General features: G+C 39.3%; 1 protein-coding gene across 2 annotated transcripts in view; it reads left to right on the top strand.

Moving 5' to 3' along the window:
- The window catches only part of SLC2A13 (solute carrier family 2 member 13), a 170,836-nt gene that overhangs the window by 98,912 nt on the left and 45,358 nt on the right, over positions 1-26,566 (top strand). For both annotated transcript variants that reach the window (XM_052789428.1, XM_052789427.1), the window contains exon 5: positions 22,093-22,256. In XM_052789428.1, coding sequence (XP_052645388.1) covers positions 22,093-22,256 — 164 coding nt within the window. The remainder of the gene's footprint in view (positions 1-22,092; positions 22,257-26,566) is intronic.

The raw sequence follows: 26,566 nt of genomic DNA, 5'->3' as shown, positions 1-26,566 counted from the left end.
GAAGAAGGGTTGTAGTCTTGCACCGCCAAATGTCACAGAGAACAGCTTCTGCGCTGTCCATAAGCATCTCATTTCTTTAACAAAAGTAGTCTTTCCATTTAAAGGAAAAAAATCCCAAACCACATAGATAATCCTTTCTGTTTATTCCAGTGAGAGAAAGGAGCATTACTGATGATATATGACAACCTTTTTAATAAATGAAGCTGAGATTTTAAATTCTTTGTGAGAAAATGGTTAGATGTCACCCTTTTTTTGCCAGTGCAAGTACAGTCTGGCAGTTGCAATGTCAGTGTTGGTGTTTGAGGGTACAATAGTTATCAGAACTTAACTTCGTAACCCCAGAATATTTGTATTTTATATTGCAGCATGCTTTATTTTGCAGTGAAATATTTAAATGAAGAAGGTACATGGCTGCCTAGTGTTAGATTTGAGAATTTGACAATTCAGGAATGATAATGATTTACCCCTCTCTCTGGTGTGCTGTCTTAATGTTAAATACTATGTACTTCTTCTAACACCTTGGTAATCTGAGTTGTTTGCCAGACAGTGCTAATTACGCCAGTAATTGCCAAAGTGCCCTCAATCTTCTCTTTTCAATGTTAAAACGATGTACAGATCAATGAGTCAGTCTTCTGCAAAGAGTGCCAGGCTCTTCCCTGGTCGTGAGCCGTGGGCCTGCTGAAGCCCAAGTGGTCACAGTGAGATGACAATAACAAGACCAAGTTTTGCATGATGTGGAGAGGTGTGGAGAGTCCAAGGCTGAGGCTGGAGGTCAGACTGAGAGGAAGAAGTAAAATTTTAAGCAAAAGAATGCACATTTAGTATGTGTACTGTAGAACTAGAAAATAAAATAGCAACTTAGCTTTAAGAGATCACCATTGCAGAAGTTTTATTTAAAGAAGTGTGTTAACATCTCTGGGCATTAAAATTTGGAAATATGGAAATAAAATATGTGGTTGCAGGTATGTGATGTTATTAGAAGCACTGTTATGAGGAACAGTGAAACTGCATGTGTATAGGGAGTCTTGCTGCTGTATTTACAAATATTGTTTTTCTCTTGGCAAGGATCCCCAAACAAGCTTCAGTTTGAGAAAATTAATCTGTGTCTCTCTTAGACACAGCTTACTTCGTTTTATCCCGGATGTTTTTCTTGATGCATTAAATAGATTCTGGGATGGAATTAAGACCAAATAAAAAGCCAAGAAGAGTGAAGATAAAGGCAGCAGTCAGCAGGGAAAATCAGGCAGAAGCACAAGCAAGAGTTCAGGTGAATAGTGGAGTTTTAGCACGCTGGTGTATCTGTTAACTTCTGTTATATTGGCATGGGAAATATTTGGAACAAATACAATTGTAGCTTATTAAATGTTTCTTTATGTCAGATAGTAATAAACCATCGAATTTTTGAGGGCTTGTGTTACATCCTACATTTTACTAACTTTAGCTCTTTTATTGTCAGCCAGTCACTGTTTGGCCGACCCTGTGTGTGACTAATCCATTACCAGCCATCTGATTGTACTTTTAAAAATCTTGTGAAACACTCCAAATCACAAAAGGTGGGTTATGACAAAACAACAGCATTCAGATTGAATGATTGGGAATGCAAAGATAGCAAGAAGACCCAGTTTTCCTACATGCAGAGATGCTTTGCTCTGAGTGGGAATGAGCAGAACAAAGGCAGCGTCATCCTACTAGTCATTCACAGTCACCTGCTGACACATTTAGCTCTGTCTGACCTTAAAGAGAGAGAGGAAAAAAAGTAGATGAGAAGCTAAATTACTTGATCCTAGTTCATACAATAAGTCAGTTAACTCTTAAATAAATAATTATAATAAATATATGTGTATATATACAATAAATATAGTACAGTTTCACAAGAAGTAGTTTGCTGCAAACATTTTAGGCAATATCTGAGGAAGTTAATATGGCCAGGACAATCAGTGCAAAATGTGGGAACACTCTACCAGCATATATGTGGATTACCTCCAATTGGGATTTTTCCCTCAAAAAGAGGAAAAGCCTATTCATGAACAGCTTTGCTTGAGGAGATTTTTACTCTTCCCCTACCCCGTAAGTCAGCTGTGTCTGCTCAGTGAACCACTGCTGCTTCATATTTTTGTAGATCTCCATCTTCCATTTGTCTTTTGGTTCTCCTCTTGTAAATGAAAACTTGCTCTCAGGACTGCTGATTTGAATGTCCTCAGACAAGAAGACCTTTCCTTTGTGCCAATGAAACTCAAAGAAATTTCATTTATGTGATAGGTTTTCTCCTCTCGATATCACTGTTCCCGCCCCTCTGGGATTAATTAATCTTGGCCACTTTGAGAAGAAAAGGACTTTTATTCCAATGCTATTTCTAGAGTCCTTCTTAGCAGACCAAAAAAGCTGGTGCTATGAGGATACATAGTCACAGTCCTCAATTGTCTGATGCAGAATATTTTGCAAAACAGTAAATCATCTGTCTTGCATGCCATGAAGGCAGTCATCTTCCGTCAGCTGGGCTGTCAGGTCAAGATGCGGTTTTTATTCAAGGTTGCTGTTTCTAAAAGGACCTTTGGGGAGAATTGGCTTTGTCTGAAAGCTGATTTCTGTTGCCCTGTAATTGCTACTTCATTAAAATATTTCAGTTCAAATTCTTGTATGCCCCTAAGTTCTCTAGATACCTGTCATGAAAATTCTCAAATGTAAAGTAAATTTTTGTTCAATGTGACATTTTTGAGCAAAATCCCAGTTGCAGGATTTAAATTAAAGTTGTCAAGGTGACTGGCTTTCTCTAGAGACCTTAACAAGGCATATGGTAACAGAATTTCATCCATATTCTCACTTGAGTTTTTATGCAGTTCTATTATTTTATCTTGATAAAACTTTCATGCTCATTGCCGTGTACCTGTTCTAATAAGAAATGATAAGTATTCACCAGATAATCATTTCAGTAGAACCTACTGGATAAAGTGTGAATATAAAACAAAAGGAGTTTGTTTAGACATTACAGTCTACGAGCAGTGCACAGATCATCATCTTCATAATAATATAAAAAAAAAAAGAAACAGAAAAGACCAGAAGAAAGAATAAAAGTTATTCTATGCTTTTTTAGTAATCCATTTTTGCTATTCATTTTCTTAGATTATACTCAAACAGGTAATTACTCTTCTAAAAGTACTAGAGGTGAATTACCTTTTCTTGCCTAAGAGAGCTCAGGTGATGTTATGTGGTTTGATATTTACTACATTATTAACATAAACCCCTAAAGATCATTCTAAACAAACCTTGTGTAGGTTGCCATTTTTTTTTACTCACTGAGTGTGGCTGAGTGGTGAAAAATGTGTATAAAACCAATTTCTGTGTAAAACACAATTCATTTATGAGTAAAGTGATGGCATAGTCATCTTCATTCTTCATTGTTTACACTGTGGCAATAGGACTTTTTTCCTTCTCTGATTTCATGACTATGAATGTTTGACTTTTCTGGCTTTTTGCATAGATTGTGTTGTATTTTATGTACTTGGTATTGCTTAAAAAATAGAAGAAAAAAAAATTAGCAGTAACTGGTGTGTAATTTACTAGAAGTCTTGAAAGGGTACTTTTTTTTTTTCTCCTTCCCCAACCCAGTAATAGCTGAATCATAACAAGTTTCAGAAAGAGAGAACATTATATCCATTAGCAGCAAGCTTTACTATTGACATATGAATACAGAAAAACATAGAATTGTATCATTAAATGGTGAGAAAACCAGGGAATTTTGTGGTAGCCAGCCTCAGGCCTAATAAAACATATATGTATTACTGTTGCATTTTGCTAGAACAAGAAAATGTTGAAAATTTCATTCATCTGGAAAGTTTTGATTTTTTTTTTCAGGTGAAAAATTTTTAGTTCAGCTTTAGTTCAAGAATAGCTGGCATTGCTCAAGAACTGTGAGTAAAGGTCTAAGCAAAGATGATGTGACAGAAGGTGGTGAGAAAAGGTGCTGTACTGGAAAGACTAATTAATCTGGCCTTATTTAGTATTCTTGTTATAAATCTTAGTGCAAAAGGTTTCCTTTTGCTAATAAAATTGAAGCAAAGTTAGGATTCATTGCTACTGGTGATAACTGTGCGCTCGAAATCAGAAGACAGTTCCTAACTGCTAGAAAAGGATGGTTATGGAGCATAATGTAGGGTGGAGCTTAGCTGGTTTTATGAAGTGCGTTGTAGTTTCCTGCAATAGTGCAGGATTGATTTAGGAGTTTCATTCTCATCCTTTCTTTTAGGTGAACCTTAAGAAACTTAGAAATGGTCTTCGTGTGTCTTAAATGTCTGATTGTGAAAATGACTGAGCAGCCTTTAGCTATTGAGTTAACTTGCAGTGAGTAATACAAGTTAGGAAGAACATCTAGAGATCATTTGGTTCACCTCGCTCTTCCAAGCAGAGCTACCTTCAAAGTTAGATTGGGTTGCTCAGGGTTTTACCCAGCTGAGATTTTAAAATCTCTAAGGATGGATTCAGTCTCCCTGGGTAACCTGTTTTGGTGCTTAACCACTCTCATGGTGAATAACCTTATTTTCAGTTGGAATTTCACTTCTTGCAGCTTGTGAGATTGTGATTGAGACTGACTCTGTTAGTAGCCCTGCTTAGGTTGTGGAAAATACCTGTAGTCTTTTCCAGATTACACAAACCTACCTCCCTCTGCCGCTTCTCATGCGCTTTATTCCTTTCACCATGGTCCTGTTCAGGACTCTCACCTGGTTTGGTACTATCAGAAATCATATCTTTTATGTTTTAAAGTGATGTTAGAGCTCAAAGAGGATAACTTCCTACAATAATATGCAGCAGGCTACCTGCATTTTAAAGTTTTTCTTTTCAGCACTGTTAAATCTTGTTATTCTTGTAAATGTGCACCTGATATGGTGGAGCAGAAGTAACATGGGAAATCCCAGAGCCCTGTTGTCATGCTGTGGTATGTGAAATAAATCATTCTTACAGCAGCATATTCTGCTTATCTCCCACTGAGGCCCTTTGTTCTGTAACTGGCTGAGAATTGTATAACCGAAAATGTTACTGTTTGGTACGTTAAACTGATTTGCAGTAAGACAGTACATTGATGGATAGAAAATAGATTCTGTATTGAGGTTATGATTAGATTAATTTTTCATTAAATTGTGGAATTAATACACCATTAAAGAAATGTAATTATTCTTCCTCATATCCTCTTTCCACTTCTTTAATTAAAAAAGAATACCTTAGTTTTTCTTCACTTCGCTTTTGTGATTAGTGTTTGCGAAATGCAGGGCTTAGTGCTGATGTTACTAGTGTAGCTTTTTGAAGTGTTTTTCAAGTAGTTGTCACTTGAGCACATTAGTATTAAAAGTTTTGTTGAGGATTGTTGCACGTTATCTTCAAAGCAGAGCCAGTCCCTCCAGTCATTCTTTGAAGAAGAGGCTCCTCCTATGGAGTGGAAGGTGATCTTGACAGTACTCTCTTATTGGAGTCTGAAAGGTAGCAAAAGACAACTTTAGCTTCTTGACAATTTTAGCTTCTTAACAATTTAAGAGAAAGATCCAAATTTCATTTTCATTGCCCTGAAAAACAACCCCACTCTTCACCTCCCCCTTTTCCAGATCGCTGGTGCTGTTCAGCATATTGCTAAGCTCTAACACAGACCTCCACAGCGTACTTCTGGTGAGCACTAGGAGAACTGATCGACACCTACCTTTGTTTCCTTGCTCTTTTCCAGTTGTTTTCAAGTATTATCCACATACAAATCTTCTCATGAGAAGTGTGGAAAAGATATTTTAAAAGCTTATCCAGGAGGAGCAAATACGAAGGAATGAAATGACATCTACAAGGTTATAAAGTCACAGAACTGGGATTAAAATTTAGATTTTTGATCTTGGCCTTGAGTTCACGTGATGAACTCTGAAGTACAGAGAACATAAATTGTGTGTAGTCAAGCTGTCCTTGCACGTAGAATAATTGGTTGGAATAGTATAAGCTGCCAGGGATTTAAAACTTGGCAGCTTAATTAGTTGCAACAAGGAAATGATAAACATGAAAGTGATCTTTACGCAGAGGCGACACAGGAAAACAGACAGCAGATATGGAAAGTATTTGCTTGAAGCACTTAAACACAAAGACCATTCTGTATCTATCCTCTACTAGGTGTTCACGAGTAATGGTGATTATTTCAGAGAGAAGTTAAAATGTAGTTTCAAAAGGGACTCTTAAATAAAATATCTAGCATAGAATCTTTTCAGCTATTTATTGACTTTGTGCTAGAAATTTTCATGCAATTTTATCTTCAACTTTGTTTTACATGTATTTTCTAGCAGCTTCACTGAATTTTAAATTCAAAGTATATGTAAATATTATAGACAACATATAGCAGTAAATGGTGGCATGCACAATTAGTACTGAACTGTATACATGGTATAAACAGTAAGTTCTCTCCTATGTGGTTAAGTCATATATAAGAACATTTTAAGTTGTCTGTATAAATTTAGAACAGAATTTCCCTGTTGAATAGAAGTATACAGTGTATAACACACTCTAGTTTATCAAACAAATCTATTGCCTAGCATATGGTTCATAGATTAAAAGACTACTATTCTGCACTGTAGAGAATCTAACTCTTTATTACGCTAGCCTTTAACTCTTTATTACGTTAGTTCTCACAGTGCTTTATATAGCTCTAGTAATTCTGATGTGGTGCTTAATTGCTACATTTCATATTGAAGAAAAGAGCAATGTGTTTGTCCTTTTAAATAGGTAGCACGTTCACAACGCATTGCTTTGCTTTCATTGTGCAGGCTATGTTGAAACATACATTCCCAAAATAGCCATTCAGTTCTTTTCTAAGTACAGGTTTATTTTTCACAGTACATTAGAAACATATTCGGAGTCCTCTGCTAGAGGTCTGTTTCGTAGGTTCTGTAACTTTCTCACTGCATCCAAAGAGTAATGGTAATTCTACTTAGCATTTATGAATGGTGCAGAAAATTCACAGCAGTGGCAAAACATAGTTGCACCCACATAACAATTATGTAAGTACAAAGCTAAGAGCTAAATCCATGGAGGAGTAAGTAAATTCATTTTCCTCAGGTAAAATTCCTGAGGTCTTCACATAGAACAGGAGTGGCCTGAGGTGTCTGTGAAGGGGATTCACATAGCTCAGTGGCTTGACCAGAGGACCGGCAAGCCATGCTGTAGGAGGTGGCAGGGGGAGAAATAGCTCCCTCTGGAGCAGGGTGATACCTGCCTCTTCTTGCATTTTCAGCCATGAATCTCCTTCTAGAGTGAGGTGTCTAACCTAGGGTAGGTCTTTCTCAAAAGAAGTCAGAAGAGTCGCTTTAAGGTGCAGTAGGGCTTGGTGATTCGGGCACCCGGCGCACCAGGTGAGGTACACGTGTTGAAAGGAGCTCAGCTTGTGCAAGTGATCTCTAGATTTGGTACTAAAAATTTGTTCTGGGTCTTTCCAGCTGATGATGTTACATTTTTGTGTTAAACTTTTTGACTGGGAATTAGAATCCAGTTCTTCTCACCTCTGCTGTAGGCAGAGCATCTCCACAGAGCATATTCAGGGCATGGAGCGAAACAACGTGGGTAGGAGGAAGTCTACCTTGAGAATCTCAGGTTAGAGCAGCAGAACTTGAGACTGATGCTTTGTTGTTTGTTTATTGGCAGAAAAGCAGAAATGCATATTTGGGATACTTGCAGATTACTTTGTAGTAAGTGAGAGGCAAAGAACTAGGCTGTTCAGGCAATTTTTCCTGTTGAAAGTGAAGAGGAAATTTCGAAAGCAGCAGCTAGATGCTGCATTCAGGTAGATTAATCATTCAAACATCAGAAATCAAAGCCTTTGGATTTCTGATTGTCATTTATATGCTTTGTTAACATTACTTTTATGGTTTTACCCATCCTGAACATGAAAGGAAAAAAATCTGTGTACATTGTTGATACTGCTCTATGGAATTTTTTGGGTCTGCCATGATTTTTTCCTTTCTCTTCTGGAACAGATGGGATGAAAGACAACAGAAAAGACTGTGTGTAATAGAAGCAGACACTGCCAAATTAATATTCACACTGCACCCATTTAAGTTTGCTGTGCAATTAATTTTGTTTTGTAAGGAAGGAGAAAATACAGGTCTGTCAAGATCTAGTCTGTGTGCAGTGTTTGTCTGAAATACATTGAAAGGGTAGTATCTGATTGTATGAATATTAAAACCTGAGATTGGATTTAGAAATCTCAATTAAAGCACCACAAGTGAGTGGCATGAATTTGAAAGACACTGAACAGTTGCCATTTCTTGGTATTTGGTGCCAGAAACATCTAAAAATATAAATTCCTGAATGCAGATTTAGAATGGTCAGTTGAGGTTGTTGACTTAGTACATTTTTGCCAAAACCAGTACTCCAAAGAAGGATCTCATCTGCTACCACAAATAATGAGCTTAGATGGTGTCAGTCCAGAATTATTCATTTGGGTTTGTTTTTTAAACAGTCCTGAAATGACTGTTGATAATATGGGTGCATCTGTGCATTTGAGCCCAGGGAAGACCTTCGTGCCAGTTATTTCCCAGAACTACTGTTTTTTTCTTACATAGGACATATGCTTAAAGTTGTTACTAGCAAGGGCATTGTGCCCAGTAGTGACTGCAGCTATGGTGTACTCATATGCACATATGTATGCTGTTATTCCTCATTGCTCACCATGGAGTTTTTCCTGAATGACTGTGGGATTGGTGCCAACAGATTTTTTTTTTTTTCTTTGTGTGGTGATGTAAGAGACAATATAGCGATGCTAGAGACTTCTGTGGCACAGCACTGGCTGCGTTGCTGTGTGCTTAGGCACTGCCATCCTGCACCATGTGCCAGGGCCTTTGTCAACCTCACTTACCTTGCAGATGAGTTTTTCCTCACTGACTTGTTAACTGTTGACTTTCTCATTTCTGCCATCCTTTGTCCAACCGTAGGTCCCCAGCAATATATTCTGCTATTGGTTATATCTTTTTCTATTTTCTTTTCATTGCTGGAATCCCTTGACAGTCAGTCGTCTCAGTAGCCTAACTTCCAGTTAAATTAGTTTTTTCCTTTGTGCATCCTCTTGCCCTTCCAGAAGTGCAGCCCATTTGTCTGGCCTGACATTTGTTGTTCTGGAGGGAACAGGATGTTGTGTTCAAGTATTTCAAACCTGATCCAAAGAAACCCAAAGCCTTTAAGACAGTGTATTGGTTTTGTGTGGCAAGGTTTTGGTAGCGGGTGGGGTTACAGGGGTGGCTTCTGTAAGAAGCTGCTGGAAGCTTCCCCTGTGTTCGACAGAGCCCATACCAGCCGGCTCTAAGACAGACCCGCCGCCGGCCAAGGCCGAGCCAATCAGCGATAGTGGTAACGCCTCTGTGATAACATTTTTAAGAAGGAAAAAAAGTTGGGACGGCGGTATTCGGCAGCCGGAGAGAGGAGTGAGAACATGTAAGAGAAACAACCCTGCGGACACCAAGGTCAGTGAAGAAGGAGGGGGAGGAGATGCTCCAGGCGCCGGAGCAGAGATTCCCCTGCAGCCCGTGGTGAAGACCATGGTGAGGCAGGCTGTCCCCCTGCAGTCCATGGAGGTCCACGGTGGAGCAGATATCCACCTGCAGCCCGTGGAGGACCCCACGCCGGAGCAGGTGGGTTCCCGAAGGAGGCTGTGACCCCGTGGGAACCCCGCGCTGGAGCAGGTTCCTGGCAGGACCTGCGGATCTGTGGAGAGAGGAGCCCACGGAGCAGGTTTTCTGGCAGGACTTGTGACCCCGTGGGGGGCTCACGCTGGAGCAGTCTGTGCCTGAAGGCCTGCACACCGTGGAAAGGACCCATGCTGGAGCAGTTCGTGAAGAACTGCAGCCCGTGGGAAGGACCCACGTTGGAGAAGTTCGTGGAGGACTGTCTCCCGTGGGTGGGACCCCACGCTGGAGCAGGGGAAGAGTGTGATGAGTCCTCCCCCTGAGGGGGATGAAGCGGCAGAAAATAACGTGTGATGAACTGACCGTAAACCCCATCCCCGTCCCCCTGTGCCGCTGGGGGGGGATGGTAGAGAATCCGGGAGTGAAGTTGTGCCCGGGAAGAAGGGAGGGGTGGAGGGAAGGTGTTCTGAGATTTGGTTTTATTTCTCATTACCCTACTCCGGTTGATTTGTAATAAATCAAGTTAATTTTTCCCCAAACTGAGTCTGTTTTGCCCGTGACGGTAATTGGTGAGTGATCTCTCCTATCCTTATCTCGACCCACAAGCTCTTTGTTATATTTTTCTCTCCCCTGTCCAGTTGAGAAGGAGGGGGAGTGATAGAACAGCTCTGGTGGGCACCTGGCATCCAGCCAGGGTTAACCCTTCCAGAAGTGCAGCCCATTTGTCTGGCCTGACATTTGTTGTTCTGGAGGGAACAGGATGTTGTGTTCAAGTATTTCAAACCTGATCCAAAGAAACCCAAAGCCTTTAAGACAGTAGAAGACCTTCTGTTGGTTTTGAGCTGTCTAGCTGCTCCATTCTTAAGAGCAATGTTGTCTCTGGCCACTTGGCTTTGATAATTGTGACATTGGGACAAGTAGGAAGGAAGCTGAAGGGCAGTTGTGGGCTTCCTTTGTTTTAAAATTGACACTAGCATGCAGTTCAGCAACCTAAGAAAGGAGGCTTGATACAGCAGTTAATGATTGATTGCTACAAAATAGGCAAGACTCGGATTTAAAAGTTTTTAGGAAATCTGTATTAGAAGGTCAATCAGTATCTTAAAATAAATAAATATATAGCTTGATAGCCACAAAGGCTTTATTATGACTCTGTTAAGTTTTTCTTGGTGATCAGAAGATACTACAATGACATATTCATTATTTTAGACCAGTTTCATGGATTCTTAGCAAGAATTCATTGCAATCATTCTCATGGGTTGAGCTCTAAAAATGCTAAGCTGTGCAAGATAAACGTTATTAATGCAACATCATCTAATTAAAATTGAAAAGGATGGAATATTAATCAGATTTCACATATAAATTAATACTCGTAGTGTCACTGGAATATTAACTAGTTTTTATATGCCATAGACAAATTATTTGGATCATTTGTATAATTTCAATGTGGAAATAAAGTTCTGTGTATGGATGACTGAGGTTTTAGTAAGATAGTTACAGATTTGGGAGATTTACAAAGATGTTTCTGGTTTTGTATGAACATTTAAAACTCTGCAACCTTCTAGATTCATAAGGTTATGTTGTCTGTAAGTGAACTCATTTAAAAAAAGAAGAAGGTGTGGTTTCATAAAAGGAAGTATTTTTCTTTTGAAATCTAGTCTCCTGTGCTTAGCTTGCATAAGATACCCCCTACTCAAATATACAAGAATTGGAGGAGTGAAGGAGGGGTTTGGGGGTTTTTTTGGTTGGGTTGGGGAATGTTGTTTGTGTGAATAGCAGGGGTGCAAGATGAAGCATTCAGAAATTAGGAGATATCAGAAATAATCTACTCTGTGCAAGGAGTGAAATGGTAGGATGATAAGAGAGCAGGAGCCTGACAGAGCTTCTGGGAGGGAGGAAAAGGGGCAGGAGCTGGTCTGAACATGGGAGCTTAGACCACCACGGGGATAAGTGAGCAGAAATCAGGAATCAGTAGGAGAGTAAATGAGCAGTAATGTGGTCACATCTTTAAAGATCTCTAAAGATTGTGTCGCATTTCATTACACCATCAAAGGCCAAATTAGGACTTTGTAGCTGTAAGATTCGTTTATTTAATGTGTATTCTATAGCTTATAAGTACATACAACCTGTCTTCTCTGTGTGGATGCAGTACCATCTCTGGTGTATACAGCACCATGGTCTTTGAAGAATTGGCAGAAAATGTTAGAGATATCATCTGTGAGCTATTAGTCCTATCTAATACCCCTCCTACCCCTCTCCTCTGAACTAGCTGCATTGTCTCAAGTAGCTGTGCAATGCTTATGTCCTTCTACAAGAAGATACATGTATGTACATTAATGAATTTGTTAATTTGTTAATTTGTTGCAAAGGGGAACGGTGGGACTAATGCTCTCAGGATTGAGTCGTATCTTGGTCATGGAAAGGACTATGTTTAAACAGACGGTTTTATGTAGTTCCCATTTGTATATATCGAAATTATTATTCTAAACACATACGTATTTGTCATATGTTTATAAATAGGAAAAATGTAAACAAAGCTCAGATACTCCAGTGGTAGGTGACAGTATGGTACCTTTAGGCAGTTTTTTCAGTGCTGTTTAATAAAATGTGAAATGGTTTCCCCAGGAAGCTCCACCAACAGGGTTACTCAAAGCTGTCCTATATAAAGCTCCACAGAGCATATGTGGGGAATCTGACCCTGCTGGGGTGAATAAAAGAACTAGAGGTGCAATATTTTGAAGATGTACTATCTGAAAAGATGCGCTGTGCAAACTAAATAACACTTTGCCTTGCTGTGCATGAAAGAATCCTCTTTTATTTTTAACTGAAAAATGACCGAAAGATTAGATCCTGTAAGGAACACTGAAATTACTTTTTTTTAAACACTTCATAGTACATTTATTAACAGATGATTTTCCTTCTGCTTGCCTGGAAGGGAAGTTTGGGACATTTAGCATGGTTCCATTCAGATACTAAACCATGGATGAAAAGGTGGGGGTTAAATTGCGATGTTATCTTTTTATTATTCATAAGCAAAAATTAGAAGTAGTATGCACGGCAATGTGCGTTTGCAGCCTAGAAAGCCAACATATCCTGGGCTTCATCAAATGAAGCATAACCAGCAGGTCGAGGAGGGTGATCCTACCCCTCTACTCCACTCTCATGAGACCCCACCTGGAGTACTGTGTTCAGCTTTGGGGCCCCAACGTAAGAAGGACATGGACCTGTTGGAGTGAGTCCAGAGGAGGGCCATGAAGATGATCAGAGGGCTGGAGAACCTCTCCTATGAGGACAGGCTGAGAGAGTTGGGGTTGTTCAGCCTGGAGAAGAGAAGGCTCCAGGCAGACCTTCTAGCAGCCTTCCAGTACCTAAGGGGGGGCCTACAAGAAAGCTGGAGAGGGACTTTTTACAAGGGCCTGTAGTGATAGGAGAAAGGGTAACGGTTTTAAACTGAAAGAGGGTGGATTTGGGTTAGATGTAAGGAAGAAGTTCTTCACTGTGAGGGTAGTGAGGCACTGGAACAGGTTGCCCAGAGAGGTTGTGGATGCCCCCTCCCTGGAAGCGTTGCAGGCCAGGTTGGATGGGGCTTTGAGCAACCTGATCTAGTGGAAGGTGTCCCTGCCCATGGCAGGGGGGTTGGAACTAAATGATCTTTAAGGTCCCTTCCAACCCAAACCATCCCATGATTCTATGATTGTATGATTTTTTTCCAAAAGATAAATAAATATTTAGCACAGAAGCTTGCTCTCTCTTCAGAAAGCGTCCATGAACTAGGTTCAAAAGAAAGCTTGATTCATTGTTTTTTTCACTACGTTTCGAGATGCCATTACTCCCAGCTTGATAACTCCTGGCTCTTATAGTGAGACTATAGTGTATATAGGTCTTTTGTTTGCTGCTGGCCTTGGCTTAAACAAAGGAGCTAGCTTGATTTTTTTTTTTTTTTCCTATGCTACTTACATTTAGCAAGCCTATTGATTTTAATGAGGACTGATTCTGGTTTTTGGGATCCCAGACAGCTTATGGCAGGCATTAGTGCTTTCCAGCATTAGAATACCCTGGAATCTTAAACATGATTTAAATTAATCTGAAGTTGTAAGAATAAATGAATAATTGAACAAGGCATATTTTGTGAAACACCTCGGGGATTTTCTTTCCCTGCTTTTATACTTATTAATTTGCCAAGAGCACTTATCTACAGTGAGACTCTGGAGTGTCATTATTCTGCTGCAGGTAGTACTGGTGGGTAACTGCAAATAGTCATCCGTCTTCCTCCTCTTCCCAAAAGCCTCAGTGGTCTCCATTTATAAAATAGGGATGATGGTGGTGATTTTCTTTCTTAAAGGTTCTGTTGAAGAGTTAGATACATATTGAGTGAAGGCACCAAAGACACAGTTAAAAAGTTGACGTTACTTTGCTTTTCGTTACAGTGCTAAGCATATAGGTGTTACAGACTCCAACCTATTTGTTCTGTGCTGGAAACTGCATCTCTATTTCAGGAAGAGGAAGAGGATGGTCAAGCCTGTTCCTCCCAGTGCTTTCGTTTAATTTCCAGCTCTGTCTGTTACTCTTCAGTTTAACTCTCCTGTTAAATTCAGCCTGCTTCTTCAATGGATTTAACTACAGGGTTCTGTCCTCGAATTTACAGAGCACTTTCTGGTACAGACTTATGTAGGAGTTTGGTATTATGGTATTTTTAATCCCTGTCAGACACTGGTACACTTACTTTGCTTAATAGCTACAGAATTTAGTCTCTTTGGACACTAAAAAAAAATCCTGTATTTTCTTAACATAATTAAATGGTAATCCCTAAAACCTTTTCCTGTGCCTTGTACATGGATAATGTGTGGTGAATCAGAGAACCTATTGGGTGTATAGAGTTATCCGTCAAACAGTACCAAATGCTGAGGGTTTTTATTATCAAAATATACTGATTTTAATAAATGGCATTCACTATGTCATTTCACTCTGTGCTGAAAACATTTACAACACAGTACATCATTACTGCTAAATGGGGAATTTGAAGGTATAATTACAGTAGGTAAGCATACAGTGGCAGTCCCCCAGATTGCCTTCCAGGCACTCATTTTGAAAAATCCAGTGTAGACTTTGAGATGATACAGGAACCTTTTCCTTAGAAAGCTCCTCAGGACTTCAAAAGTAGAAGTATGGGAAAGAATATTCAACTGTTGCTCTTAAATTGGAGCCCTATAAAGCAGCAGAGTCTGCTATGAATTGGAAGGCTTCAGTAAGATTTCAGGATCTAGTCCTTAGATATTTTGCTTTCTTAACCTGAAAATAAAGGTACTTATATCCAGTAGTTCTGTTTTATAGCTGAAGTCCAGTTGCCTTAGGAGCTAATCAGCTGGAAGTGTCTTACAGACGTCCGGTGGATAGATGATAAAAGACTTTTGTTTGTACATTGTCATACAGGCACGGCTCATGTCTGCCATGAGAGATGCCACTGTTGTGCACAAACAGCAACATCTTATAATTGATTAAAATTATTGTTACGTATCTTTTGGAAGACAACAGTAGATATGACAAAATGTCCCCTGCTGCCCTGCTGAAGCACTTCATCACGTGAAGTAGAACAAGATGCATTGCGTTTAACAGAATGATATTAGCCACAAAGTTTGTGTGTGTATATATGTATATAATTGCGCGTGGAGTCATATATATTTAAATAGACAATTTTTTTGTGTAAATATCATTGTTCACATTCTCTGTGATTTTTAAATGCAGAAGATGGAACCAGGTTTAGTAATATTTTTGAAACATAGTAACTGTTACTATTTTAGAGAGCAGCAGAGTGTCCTGCAGGAGGGACTGGCACTGAAACAGTCTTGTGCAGAGCAGAACCTTGAGACAACCTAATCGTGTTGGTTTGCATGCTGCCAGTCTGCAGTAGGGCACAAGTATAGGTCATGAGGTACGTTTTCAAAATACAAATTGAAGGAAGGTGGTATACATGCTAAAGGGGAAAGCAATCAAGTCATGTGATTTCAAGCAAGAGGCTGTCTGCATAATTTTCAAAAGTTAAGTAAGTGAAAAGATGACTAAAAGGTTTACAGTCAAGTTGGATAAGAGGAGAGCAGAGATTGTGAGGGGATCATACAATACCTGATAGGACTCGTTTGGCTGGACAGGTTTACCCTGTCTGTCACTATATGGGCTTTCAGAGGGTGATTGAGGTTGTTCGATACTCCCTTTTTCAACTTAACAGTTGATGTTTTAATGTTTTAATTTTTTTAAGGAATCTAAAGGCTGTAAACTGACTAATGTGATAGTCCTGGGACCGATGCTGAATCATAGTGATGAAATGGATTTTTGCAGCTTTTGTGATCAACTTTATTATACATCTAATGTCAAAAATAAGGTTAGTTCTTATCCTTGCTGTGACTTTCCATTTTTATTATCCATAGCTAATGGAGATTCAGCATCAACAAAGTTTTGTCTGGCAAAGGCAATTGGAAAGTAGATCTGAGCTCAGATATTTCATAATATCAGTGCTACTGTTGATATTACTAATTTTTATTATAGGAGTTCAGAAGGGAGGCAATCAAATTTGTGTTTCACAGAATCGCAGACTGGTTGAGGTTGGAAGGGACCTCTGGAGGTCATCTGGTCCAATCTACCTGCTCAAGCAGGATATTTAAAAAGCAAGGTAAGAGATTAGGCAGACATGATTTGAGATGTAGACAGGGAAGCAGCAGAGTTTCAGTAACTGCCCAGGTCTCCAAACTGATGTCCATGGTTGCTCTGGATGCAGCCTCTGCGAGTGGAAACTGCTGCATCTCCCTTACCACTGCGGTGTGCAGAACATGAAGCTGGGAAGTTGAACGACATTATCCAGCACTCCAATTATATCATCAAATATATGCTGCTATATTGCTCTGCAATCCTTATTTCAAACAAGTTTAACCAAGGGATATTTTTACTTTGCTGCTTCTACACCACCTTGCCAATGTGCCTGTTTCCCTTCCCCAGGCTTTATGTGGTGCTTAGCAGGGCCATAGCATCCCTCCTGTCAGAGAGCCTCCACACCTGGAGCATCTGCTGTCTTTGGCTCCTTCCAGATATATCCACTTCTTCCTATCTTGTTTTTGTTTCCAGTACTTTAGCATCTCATTTCCCATATGCTGCTCTTGCTTTCTCCTGCTGTTTCTGTGAGTTCATCTACACAGATGAGTTGCCACAGTTTAACATATTGGTGAAGCCATGATAATTCTACAGGCCCTTAGTGATGAAAGTGTCAGCTTAAACTTTCTTGATTAAATCCCTTTCATAACATAGGTGTAAATGGGTGGGACAGGCACATGCAAGCTTGCTCTGTCTACAAGCCTGCTTTGCTCTAGAAGGTGTTCTCAAGCTTATATAGTCCATCTTCAGTAAACTGCAGTTACTCAGTGTGCCTGGCCTCTTTCTGGCAGTGGTAATACCACTGGGAGTTTCCTGGCTTGTGCTTCTTGTTTCTTCAGCACCTCTGAACCTTCAGAAATGCTGGACACGATAAGTTTGTTGTGTTCAAGCTGCAAACAAAAGACTAAAGAGGAAGGTATGTACGTTTGCAGGATTAAAAACAGTTTGTTGGGCTGTTGCTGTTCAAGTTAGCAAGATGTAGAACCGCTGTGATCTTTTATCACCCAAAGGTGAAATGTGAAGGATGGCTTAACCCGTTTTCCTTGTTGTCATAATGTATATATTCAAAGTGTGTGTCACAACAGCAAGCTATATTGGAGAACGTTATAACTGTATTTACAGGGATGTGGGATACTTTGCAAAAGGAGGGAAACATGAAACAAATTAGATGACTTGTAAGTTGAGTGGGGCACTTCTGTTCGAAACAATGTGAAATTTGAATTAGCGTTAGTCCCTCAGACTTTTTTACAAGATGATGTCTGTCTAAATGGTCCAGCTTCTCCATTGCCATTGGCATAGTCTCATACTAGTGCAGCTGCCTGGTTTGATAGATGGCAACATATCCAGCCTGCAAGTGTCCGTACCTGAAAATGTGGACTTGCTGCTTCTCACCTGAATGTTTCACCACTTTAAGAGTCAGCTGGGGGACAAGACTCTATATTCTATGTGTATATAGGCTGTAACATATTTCTGTTTTTAAAATAACTACACTTTGCAGCATGAGTCAATCTAGTTGGGGCTATAGGCAGGAGGAGGTTGTGACCAGGCTTCCCTCGGTGTGACAGCACCACTGCACGAGGCCAGGGAAGCTGCAGTGCCCTCCGTACCTTGGCTGGGTGATGCTGCACACCTGGCCCAGCCTGGACACATCTAATGCAGTTCCCATGCTGGAAATCATCAAACTTGATGGGAATAAGCTTTAGTAATTCCTAAAGGAGCAGAGAAACAGGTTGAAGGTGTAAATGAAACACGGTTTTGTGAATGTGGAGCATGTTTTGTGATGAATACTTTTGTCTAGTCCAATAATTGTAACGTATAATAAACTGATAGAGCAGAAGGAGAGGATCTTTGTTCGTGCACAGCTGCAGAAAAAGAGTATGTAAATCTGTTGAAATTGCCACCACTTTGGATTTTCTTCAATAGTTTTTTTTGCTTCTTGGCTATTGCACTACTTGCCATTTCACATTGTGTTATTTCAGTTGAGTTGAGAAAAAAAGATAGAGGGTTTCATTATCTCTAGGGACTGATTTTCTTGGACTGAGTAGTTTGAGTAGTTGGACAGTGATTTCCAAAGTATTGTGCTAGAAAATGTTAACAAACCCTTGCAAAGCTGTGCCAGAGTATTTTTGTTTTCTTAAAAGCAAAAATTTAAATGTTTTCAAGATGTTGAAAGGTACTTCTGAGTTACTTAGATTTATTAATTAATTTTACAAGAATTACAAATTCTGTCTGTCCTGGTTTCAGCTGGGATAGAGTTAATTGTCTTCCTAGTAGCTGGTACTATGCTATGTTTTGAGTTCAGTATGTGAAGAATGTTGATAACACTGATGTTTTCAGTTGTTGCTAAGTAGTGTTTAGTCTAAAGTCAAGGATTTTTCAGCTTCTCATGCCCAGGCAGCGAGAAAGCTGGAGGGGCACAAGAAGTTGGCACAGGACACAGCCAGGGCACCTGACCCAAACTGGCCAACGGGGTATTCCATACCATGGGACACCACATCTAGTATAGAAGCTGGGGGGAGTGGGCGCGGGGGATTGCAGCTTGGGGACTAACTGGGTGTCGATCGGTGCGTGGTGAGCAGTTGCACTGCGCATCATTTGTATATTCTAATCCTTTTATTATTGCTGTTGTCATTTTATTAGTGTTATCATTATCATTATTAGTTTCTTCTTTTCTGTTCTATTAAACCGTTCTTATCTCAACCCACAAGTTTTACTTCTTTTTCCCGATTTTCTCCCCCATCCCACTGGGTGGGGCGGGAGTGAGTGAGCAGCTGCGTGGTGCTTAGTTGCTGGCTGGGGTTAAACCACGACACTGTCCAAAAAGGCTGACATCCTTAGACAGAAACTTTGTTGGAGTAGACTTGATATAACAGATGGGTTGCATTGTTTTTGGATCAAGAGCTACAAAGCCTGGCATGGTGGGCTGCATCTCTGTGGCTGAACAAGCTAACATGGGAACCCTGATGCATCTGGAATTGTTTGTAAGATCTGCTTCAACGAGGAAAATTCTCCTTTTCTTTAAACATTGAATGTCATTGCTTTAAAAAAATACTGACTCTTTAAGGAAGAGGGAGGAAAGTGTTTGGGGCTGCTTAATTTCTTCCAATACTTCATTTTCAGTATATAGTTAAGGATTAGTCTGAGGGTTCTTGAATGTGGAAATGTTTCAAGGTTTTTTTTAATGTACAGCAACTCTTGATAGAAAAACTTTATAATTTTGACATCCTCAAAAATTATCAATATTAAAATCTTTCTGTATGTATCTGACTCAGTTAATTTGTGTGGCTTTGTAATTGTCTGTATTTATTTGCTTTCTAAGATACAGTACTTGCTTAAAAATTTCAAGGATACACATGTGCTTTTGTAATTTTCTTTACATTTCAGAAAATAAGCTAGGACTGCACAGCTTTGTCACTGAAATTGCATTCCCTGCAGGAGCTGCAGTATTCACTGTGGTTGTATAATATCACAACTTGACCTTTTTCTGCCATATAGTTTTTTTCCTTGTCAGGAAGAAATTAAAAAGACCTGTCATCTTGTTACATTAATAGGCAGTTAGGGCTGCACAGGTTGGTATAAAAAATGGGCATACTAAAATAGGTAAATATAAGCAAATACATTTAGTAGTTATAATTTATGCAAGTGTTCTTTTAAATTTTTGAAATTAGATTGCTATGCCATAATAAACATGAACATCATTGCCCAGCACCCAGGCTTTGGTAGCTTGGCATTTGGATTTGTAGAATCTACATTTCCCTGGTTTGTTTTCCATAGAAATGAAATAAGTAGTTTAGTTATGGATAAACTGTAAGCTTCTAGTTGAGAATATATCACCAGTGAGTGTAATAAGCAACCAAAAGGACTGTCAGGGGCAGAAGATGCCTGTTGGTATATATCAGGCAGATGTGCTTTTATATGATTCTTTATTCTTTGCTTTTTTAACCATATAGAATCAGTACGCTATACATTGCTGCTGACAACTGGCAATTTCTGACTTCCCAGTAGGTTTGGATTTTGAGGAGATTTAGACGTGTGGAGTTTGTGGCTCCTGAAGCCTTGTCTGGTGGAAGTAAATAGGAGTTTCAGAGTAGGTGTCAGTGGGCCAAGACTTGACATTTATTGTTATTTTCCTACCCTTAAGAAGAAAAAGAGAAGTGTGTTGGGAGATCAGAGACTGGATGATTTTGGTGACTAGAACAGTGCTGTACGATATACGTTTTGACAGGCAGTTAGCAATTTAATTTAGAGAGCCTCAAGAAGTGAGGATGCATTACCATTAGAGTTTTAATTCAGATGATGTCTATCCTTCATGAGTCTCGGTCTCTCCAAGATTCGCACCCTTGCCAGGATCTCACAGTGTGCAGCTCTTTCAGACAAAATGAGCCTGGATGAGGCATTGCAGTTGCTAATGGGCTGGCAGACCACGGAGCCGGGCTCAAAACCCATGTGTATGTAGATACCAGGTCCTCAGTACCAACAGTTTCACTCGTGGTGCAGCGGGAGAGGACCTCCAGAGCTGGTTGTGTAGGCATGGCCTCAAATGGCTGTACCGGTGGGGAAGAGGAGCTGAGGAAGGGAGCTGGGGTGATGAAAATACCAAATACCTTGTTTTATTCAATGGGCGCGGCTGTAACATCCAGCCATAGGTGCAATCATTTATGGCTGGTAGTGTCTTAAATGGCTCAAGCACTTTTGCAAGTAGTCAGTTGAGCTTATTGTCCATCATGGATTATTGATTTGAAATAAAAAGTGTCTTAGAATAGAAAAATGTGGACCACTAAAATTTCTGAGGATAACACATCTGGGCATTAAGACAACAAGGGGACATTTGACCACAAAAAAAAAGTGAGCTTTGACTTTTTTTTTGGTTGTTACTATGTGATAGCCTGTAGGCTGCTAGGTATTTGAGGGCTTGAATATTCAGTATTTCAGTCAGCACAAATTAATAGAACAAGATGAAAAGTGCTTCTGCAGCATGAACAAGACTACTCGTGTTTTCTTGAAGGTCTATTCAGCTCTCCCTGAGAACATAGGCACAATATCTGTGTTCATTTGATCTCTGTGAAAAATGGTAGAAGGCTTCCTTTTTCTTACCTTTTCATTTTGCTTAGTTGATTTATTTATGAGTTACTGTTCGTGTGGAACGGTTGATGCCTTTTAGAGAGAAGTAGAAAATTTTGTCAAATGTTCCTGTTGGGTGCAGAGTCACATCCCTGTGACATGGTGCTAAGGCAGTTCACAGCAACCATATTCTAGTTAAGACAAAAGTAATGCAGTAGAGAAGGTATTGGGTACTTCAGTGTCAGTGAAATAAAACTGCAAAACCTAAAACCAGGAGGTTGCGAGTGTCACTTGCAATATGTTGGATGCCGTAGATTAATTCTGTATGACCTTTAATGGGAGTGAAAACGTATTTGATTTTTGAGCTATCTTTCCCTAGGCAGTACACCAAGCACTAAAATCCCGCATGTTTTGGCAGAGAAAAGATAGAGCATAAACCAACAGCTGGATTTGAAAGCAGGATTCATTTAAATTAGAAATGCAAACCCCATTTCTAGCACAATATGATTGACCATTGAAAATATAAACAGCCAAGAGAATAGCAATTTGTCTCTTGATGTCCTCCAGTCAAAACTTTAGTCAAGCGCAAGTTATGCCTTGTTTATGCCTGATTTGCCAGGGTAATTGGGTGTCAGTCTGCAGCTGCATTATGCAGGAGGTCACACTTGATATTTGGTATGATCTATTTTGATTTAAAATCAGAAACTATAACATGAGCCAAATTGAAATCAGTGGTGTTCATATTTGTCTCTCCCTCTGCTTGCAGGTACTACAGTGCTACCATTTTGCAGATGTCAGGAGTTGAAGATGACAGGCTTGCAATCTGGCTGGCTGCACTGACAGCATTTATAAACTTCATTTTTACTCTTGTGGGAGTCTGGCTCGTTGAAAGAATGGGTCGCCGGAAACTTACACTTGGCAGCTTAACAGGTGAGTGTTTAATTAGCGTATTGTGTTTTCCTCATAATTATTAATAAAATGAAAATAAAATTTCAAGTGCTAATATTTTCAAAATAGTCCTCTTTAAAATAGTACTGTTCACCCCATCTTCTCCGTGAAATCATACAGCTTTTCAAGACCAGTAGTATAGTACCACAGCTAAAGGCTAATTTAAAAAAGAGAAGTTGAGCATGTTATTTTTTCAGGTGAAGTTTCTCCTTCAAGTCATGTTTGGCAATGTTTTTATGTAGGGGTTTTTTATGCTTTTTTTTTCAGTATAAGGAATCAAATGCTTGGAACTCCACAGCTGGTTAGTTTTTAAATCTCATGTGTGTATATGTGATATGTAATTTCTGGCTCATTAATTGGAATTCAGAATATCTTACCAAGAACCGCTGGAGAAGGTGTATCGTATAGCCATTGTGGCACTTTTTAAAAAGTAACGCAGTTCTTTGCATAGTTATCTCAAATACAATACAGTAAATACCTTACCTACACTAATGTGATTTTAATTCACCTGTATAAGATACTAAAAGACAGAATTCTGGATTTGTACCTTTTGTCCAAATTTTCAAACACTGTAACTCATCACGTAGCCACCTCTTGGATGCAGGAAAAGGCAGAACGAGCAGTCTTGCCTATGCTCATCTGTGTCTTGCCATTTACCCAGTAAGTCCCTGCTTGCTCCCACATTATGTGCTCATTCTGGTGAAGTGATCTGTGACCGATACCTGCCTCTGGCTGAACATCTGAAAGCTTCAGACTGTTCCAAGAACGAGGTTTGGAAAAGAGAAACAGTTCCTCCACCTCTTGAAAAAGTGTTCACAAGTGTTTAGCTGGGCAGGTTTAATGTCTCTGTGTTTTGTTCTGTCATCGCTGTCAGGGATCCAAACTTCTAGTTAATGTAACACAGCAGAGTGGGGGACCACCTGCCAAGTCGCTGGCCATCTGCAGTTCCCAAGGGATGGAAGTTAATCTACACTCGCAGTATTTGAATGCATTTATATAGGCAGAATAGTGACGGCACAGTGCCGTGTCTGGTTTGATACACAGTTACCCAAATCTGCAAATTAAAACATGCAGTTTGGAGGCAATTTGGTATTCCTAGTTATAATAAATGTGTATGTGGTGTGTTACCATTTTGATTTGGAGTCATGAAACCTGAAGTGTTTTTCATGATCCAAGTTCAGAAATGTGGTCATGACAAAGGAGATCGGAAAAGCATGTTCCTCACGTCGAAGAAAAATGTCAAATCTTTACTTTTATCAGAGTCTACCTCCAGATCAGTTAAAATACATCTCCCCTATAAGTTCTTCTATGCCTCCAGCCAGTGCCAAGTCTTTCAGAGGGGAAAGACCCAGTTCTGTACCACTCCCTATGCTCAACACCCTTTTTTCCCCGTTGTCTGTTTTCTTCTCTTTCTGCAAAGTGGATATCTCCTGGCACTGCACTGGTACTTCTGTTTCTTGGGTGCTGCCTTTCCTTTATACCCTATTGGAATGGAGTATTTATTTATTTGGCCCCAATAACCTCATATGTCTGGCCAGTCCCTCAGTTGTTTATTGCTTATCTGGACCCAGCTGTGTAGGTGTGATTCCTACGTGGACTTTTCATACAATCACTGAACTTTTTGCTTTTTGGCTCTGGTTAACATATTCAAAGGTCATACATTTGAAATGTAGATATAAATGTCTCTTATAAAGCATATTAGTCATAGAACAGAGGAGGATATAGAAATGAGACACACAATTAACAAAGGAGCATAACACAGTTAAGGGTTATTTGTATATGATGTTTGGACACAAGGTAATTGTTTGGTAAAAATGGTCTTTCTCCTGTGGTCGGTTGCTGGCTGTCAGTCTGCAGCGTCACTTGGCCCATGCTGCATTGCTCGCTGTGTTGTTTATCATACGGTACCTCCTTAAGGAAAATGCAAATAATGATAGTAATGAAATCATATGTCATCTCTGTACTATTTAGAATTTTTTTATGCAATGTTTGACACACTGATTTAGGTAGTGGTGGATGTGATGTGTTTTCCTTAGCAAGAGGACTGTTTAATAAAATTATAACTACTGAATCTGCTGATGGATTTGTTTTCCATGATGAGTTTTCTCATGGGGTAAACTTACATTTTACTGCTCTACTTTGGTTTGTGTTTCTAAGGACATTGACTTTCACACTGAGTTATTACTGGCTGCTTCTCTGGTCTTCGGAGAAGCCAGGTATGCCCCAGTCTCCCATTACATAAAATGAAGACAAAACTTCTACCTTTGCCTGCTGCTGCAAGGATGGGGGGGGGGGGGGTTGGTAAAGATTAATTGATTTGATGTTTGTTAGATGATAACCTACAAGAATAATCAGTAGAGAGAAAGTGTAAACTCATGCAGCTTTTCCTGCTTTCTGAAAACATTTGGGAAAGAGCTATTTTACATTTAATTTAATGTATCTTTATAATTTTCAAAATATTAGCAACTTTTTAAAAATTCAGCCTTTCAGATAGATGCAGAAGCATTAGGAAAATTACAGGAAACTGCTTCTGCCAAAAAAACCTCCAAAACCCCACACCTTTTTAGTTCTCTTTACTACAGTTACTGATTCCTCCTAGTTTCCCATTCATTTTATATCTTGGCATTGTTTCTTTATCTTTCTTTTGCTCTTTTTCTTCAGTTAATTTCTTTGTTCAAAGCTGTTAATTGGGAAATATGCAGGAATTTTGACAAGGGCAGTATTCATTTTATTTGTGTTTTCCCCTTCAGAAATTGTCAGTTTGAAAGCGTGGTGGTACTTGGGCACTGGACAATTTGTATCTCTTTTTGTAACAGAGAGGATCTAAAATATCTTCAGGATGTATCTTCATCTTGGCTAGTGATGTATGGTAATTGTATGTTTTTGTTCATCATAGACAAACTTCTCACAGAATGAAAATATATAATAAACTTCATTTGCCAAGTTTACATATTCAGTACTTTTCCAAAGAAATAAGACATTTGCAGAAGTACTGGAAGTAAGTGTTGGTGTATTTGGTTAACTTAAAAGACAGACAAAGCATATTTAGAATGAATATAAATAAGATTATAGGCCCTGTCTAAAGATATTTGCTGTCTGGTTTATGGCATTTTGAAAGTACAGTAAATCTAGTACAATATCCAGCCTGCCCAGAAAACTGGGATTATTAGGGTACCTACTAGCCATAGCAGAACAAAGCCAAGTACGAAATAAACTGAAATCACATTTTATGGTGGCTAGGTGCTTTCTCCATATGTAGTTTGTGATTGAGTTTAAGGTCTTAGTTGACTTGGTTCAGGTAAATGTGTGGTCTAATCATCTGCAGTTCATGCATATTCATGCCTATTAGCCATGGCTGCTGCACAGACACATTCATGAATAATTTTATTACACAGATCTTGGTATTTAAGATATTATTTATATCTCAGAAAAAGTTTTTCATGTACTTGGTGGGTTTGCCTGCTAGGAAACTCTTGCTTTTCTCTTCAAAAATACCATCAAACCCACCCCCGAAACTGCCAAAACATCCCTTCTGCCCTCCACCCACCAAAAAAAAATGCAACCCCCAACCCCCCCCCAGATAATGTGTAATTTCTTAGAGATTACCAGAGTGACATGTTAAGGTTTTTAATGTAGTGACATTTCTAAAGGTTTGCACAGATGCATTTCTGAGAAAATTACTTATGTGCTTCTAACATACAGAGCAAAGAGGTGATGAGGAGTATTTGGAATTGAATACAGTGTCCTTTGTTTGCCCTCAACCTTTAAGCTATATCACTGCACATTTGTAGATGTATGCTGCCTTCCAACTGGGATGTGCTTCAGTGGTTTGTGAGTCTGGTTTTGTACGTTAAGGATAACGTTATTAGGCCATTAGTAACTAACTCACAAATAACGTTATTACTAGTTTTGTATTTTTAGATCGGGCTATACATGTTATATGTGACCTCTCAAATAAAACATGCCACATAAATAGTGAGTATACAAATAGGTATACAGGGTATTTTATACAACATAGAACTCGATGCCTTGTCGAGTAGCAGGATGTAAAGGTTTTGTAAGTCTGAGTTTGGGATAGTTGCAGTAGTGTCATGAATAGTGAAGTATATCGATTTTCATTAAAATGATACACCATATTGTGTGTGTGTGACAAATAGGGTAGGAAAATTATGAATTATGTTCTAGTAATGGCCTGTTGCACGAAGTATGAACTTTTTTTGCTATCTTCCTTCTCATCATTTTGCCCAGCTTGTGCACAAGAAATTTGTTGAGGGGGACAGGAGCAAATAGGT

The sequence above is a fragment of the Harpia harpyja genome, chromosome 6, assembly GCF_026419915.1.
Source record: "Harpia harpyja isolate bHarHar1 chromosome 6, bHarHar1 primary haplotype, whole genome shotgun sequence".
In the NCBI taxonomy this organism is placed as follows: Eukaryota; Metazoa; Chordata; class Aves; order Accipitriformes; family Accipitridae; genus Harpia; species Harpia harpyja.
This window is presented reverse-complemented; position numbering and strand designations above follow the sequence as displayed.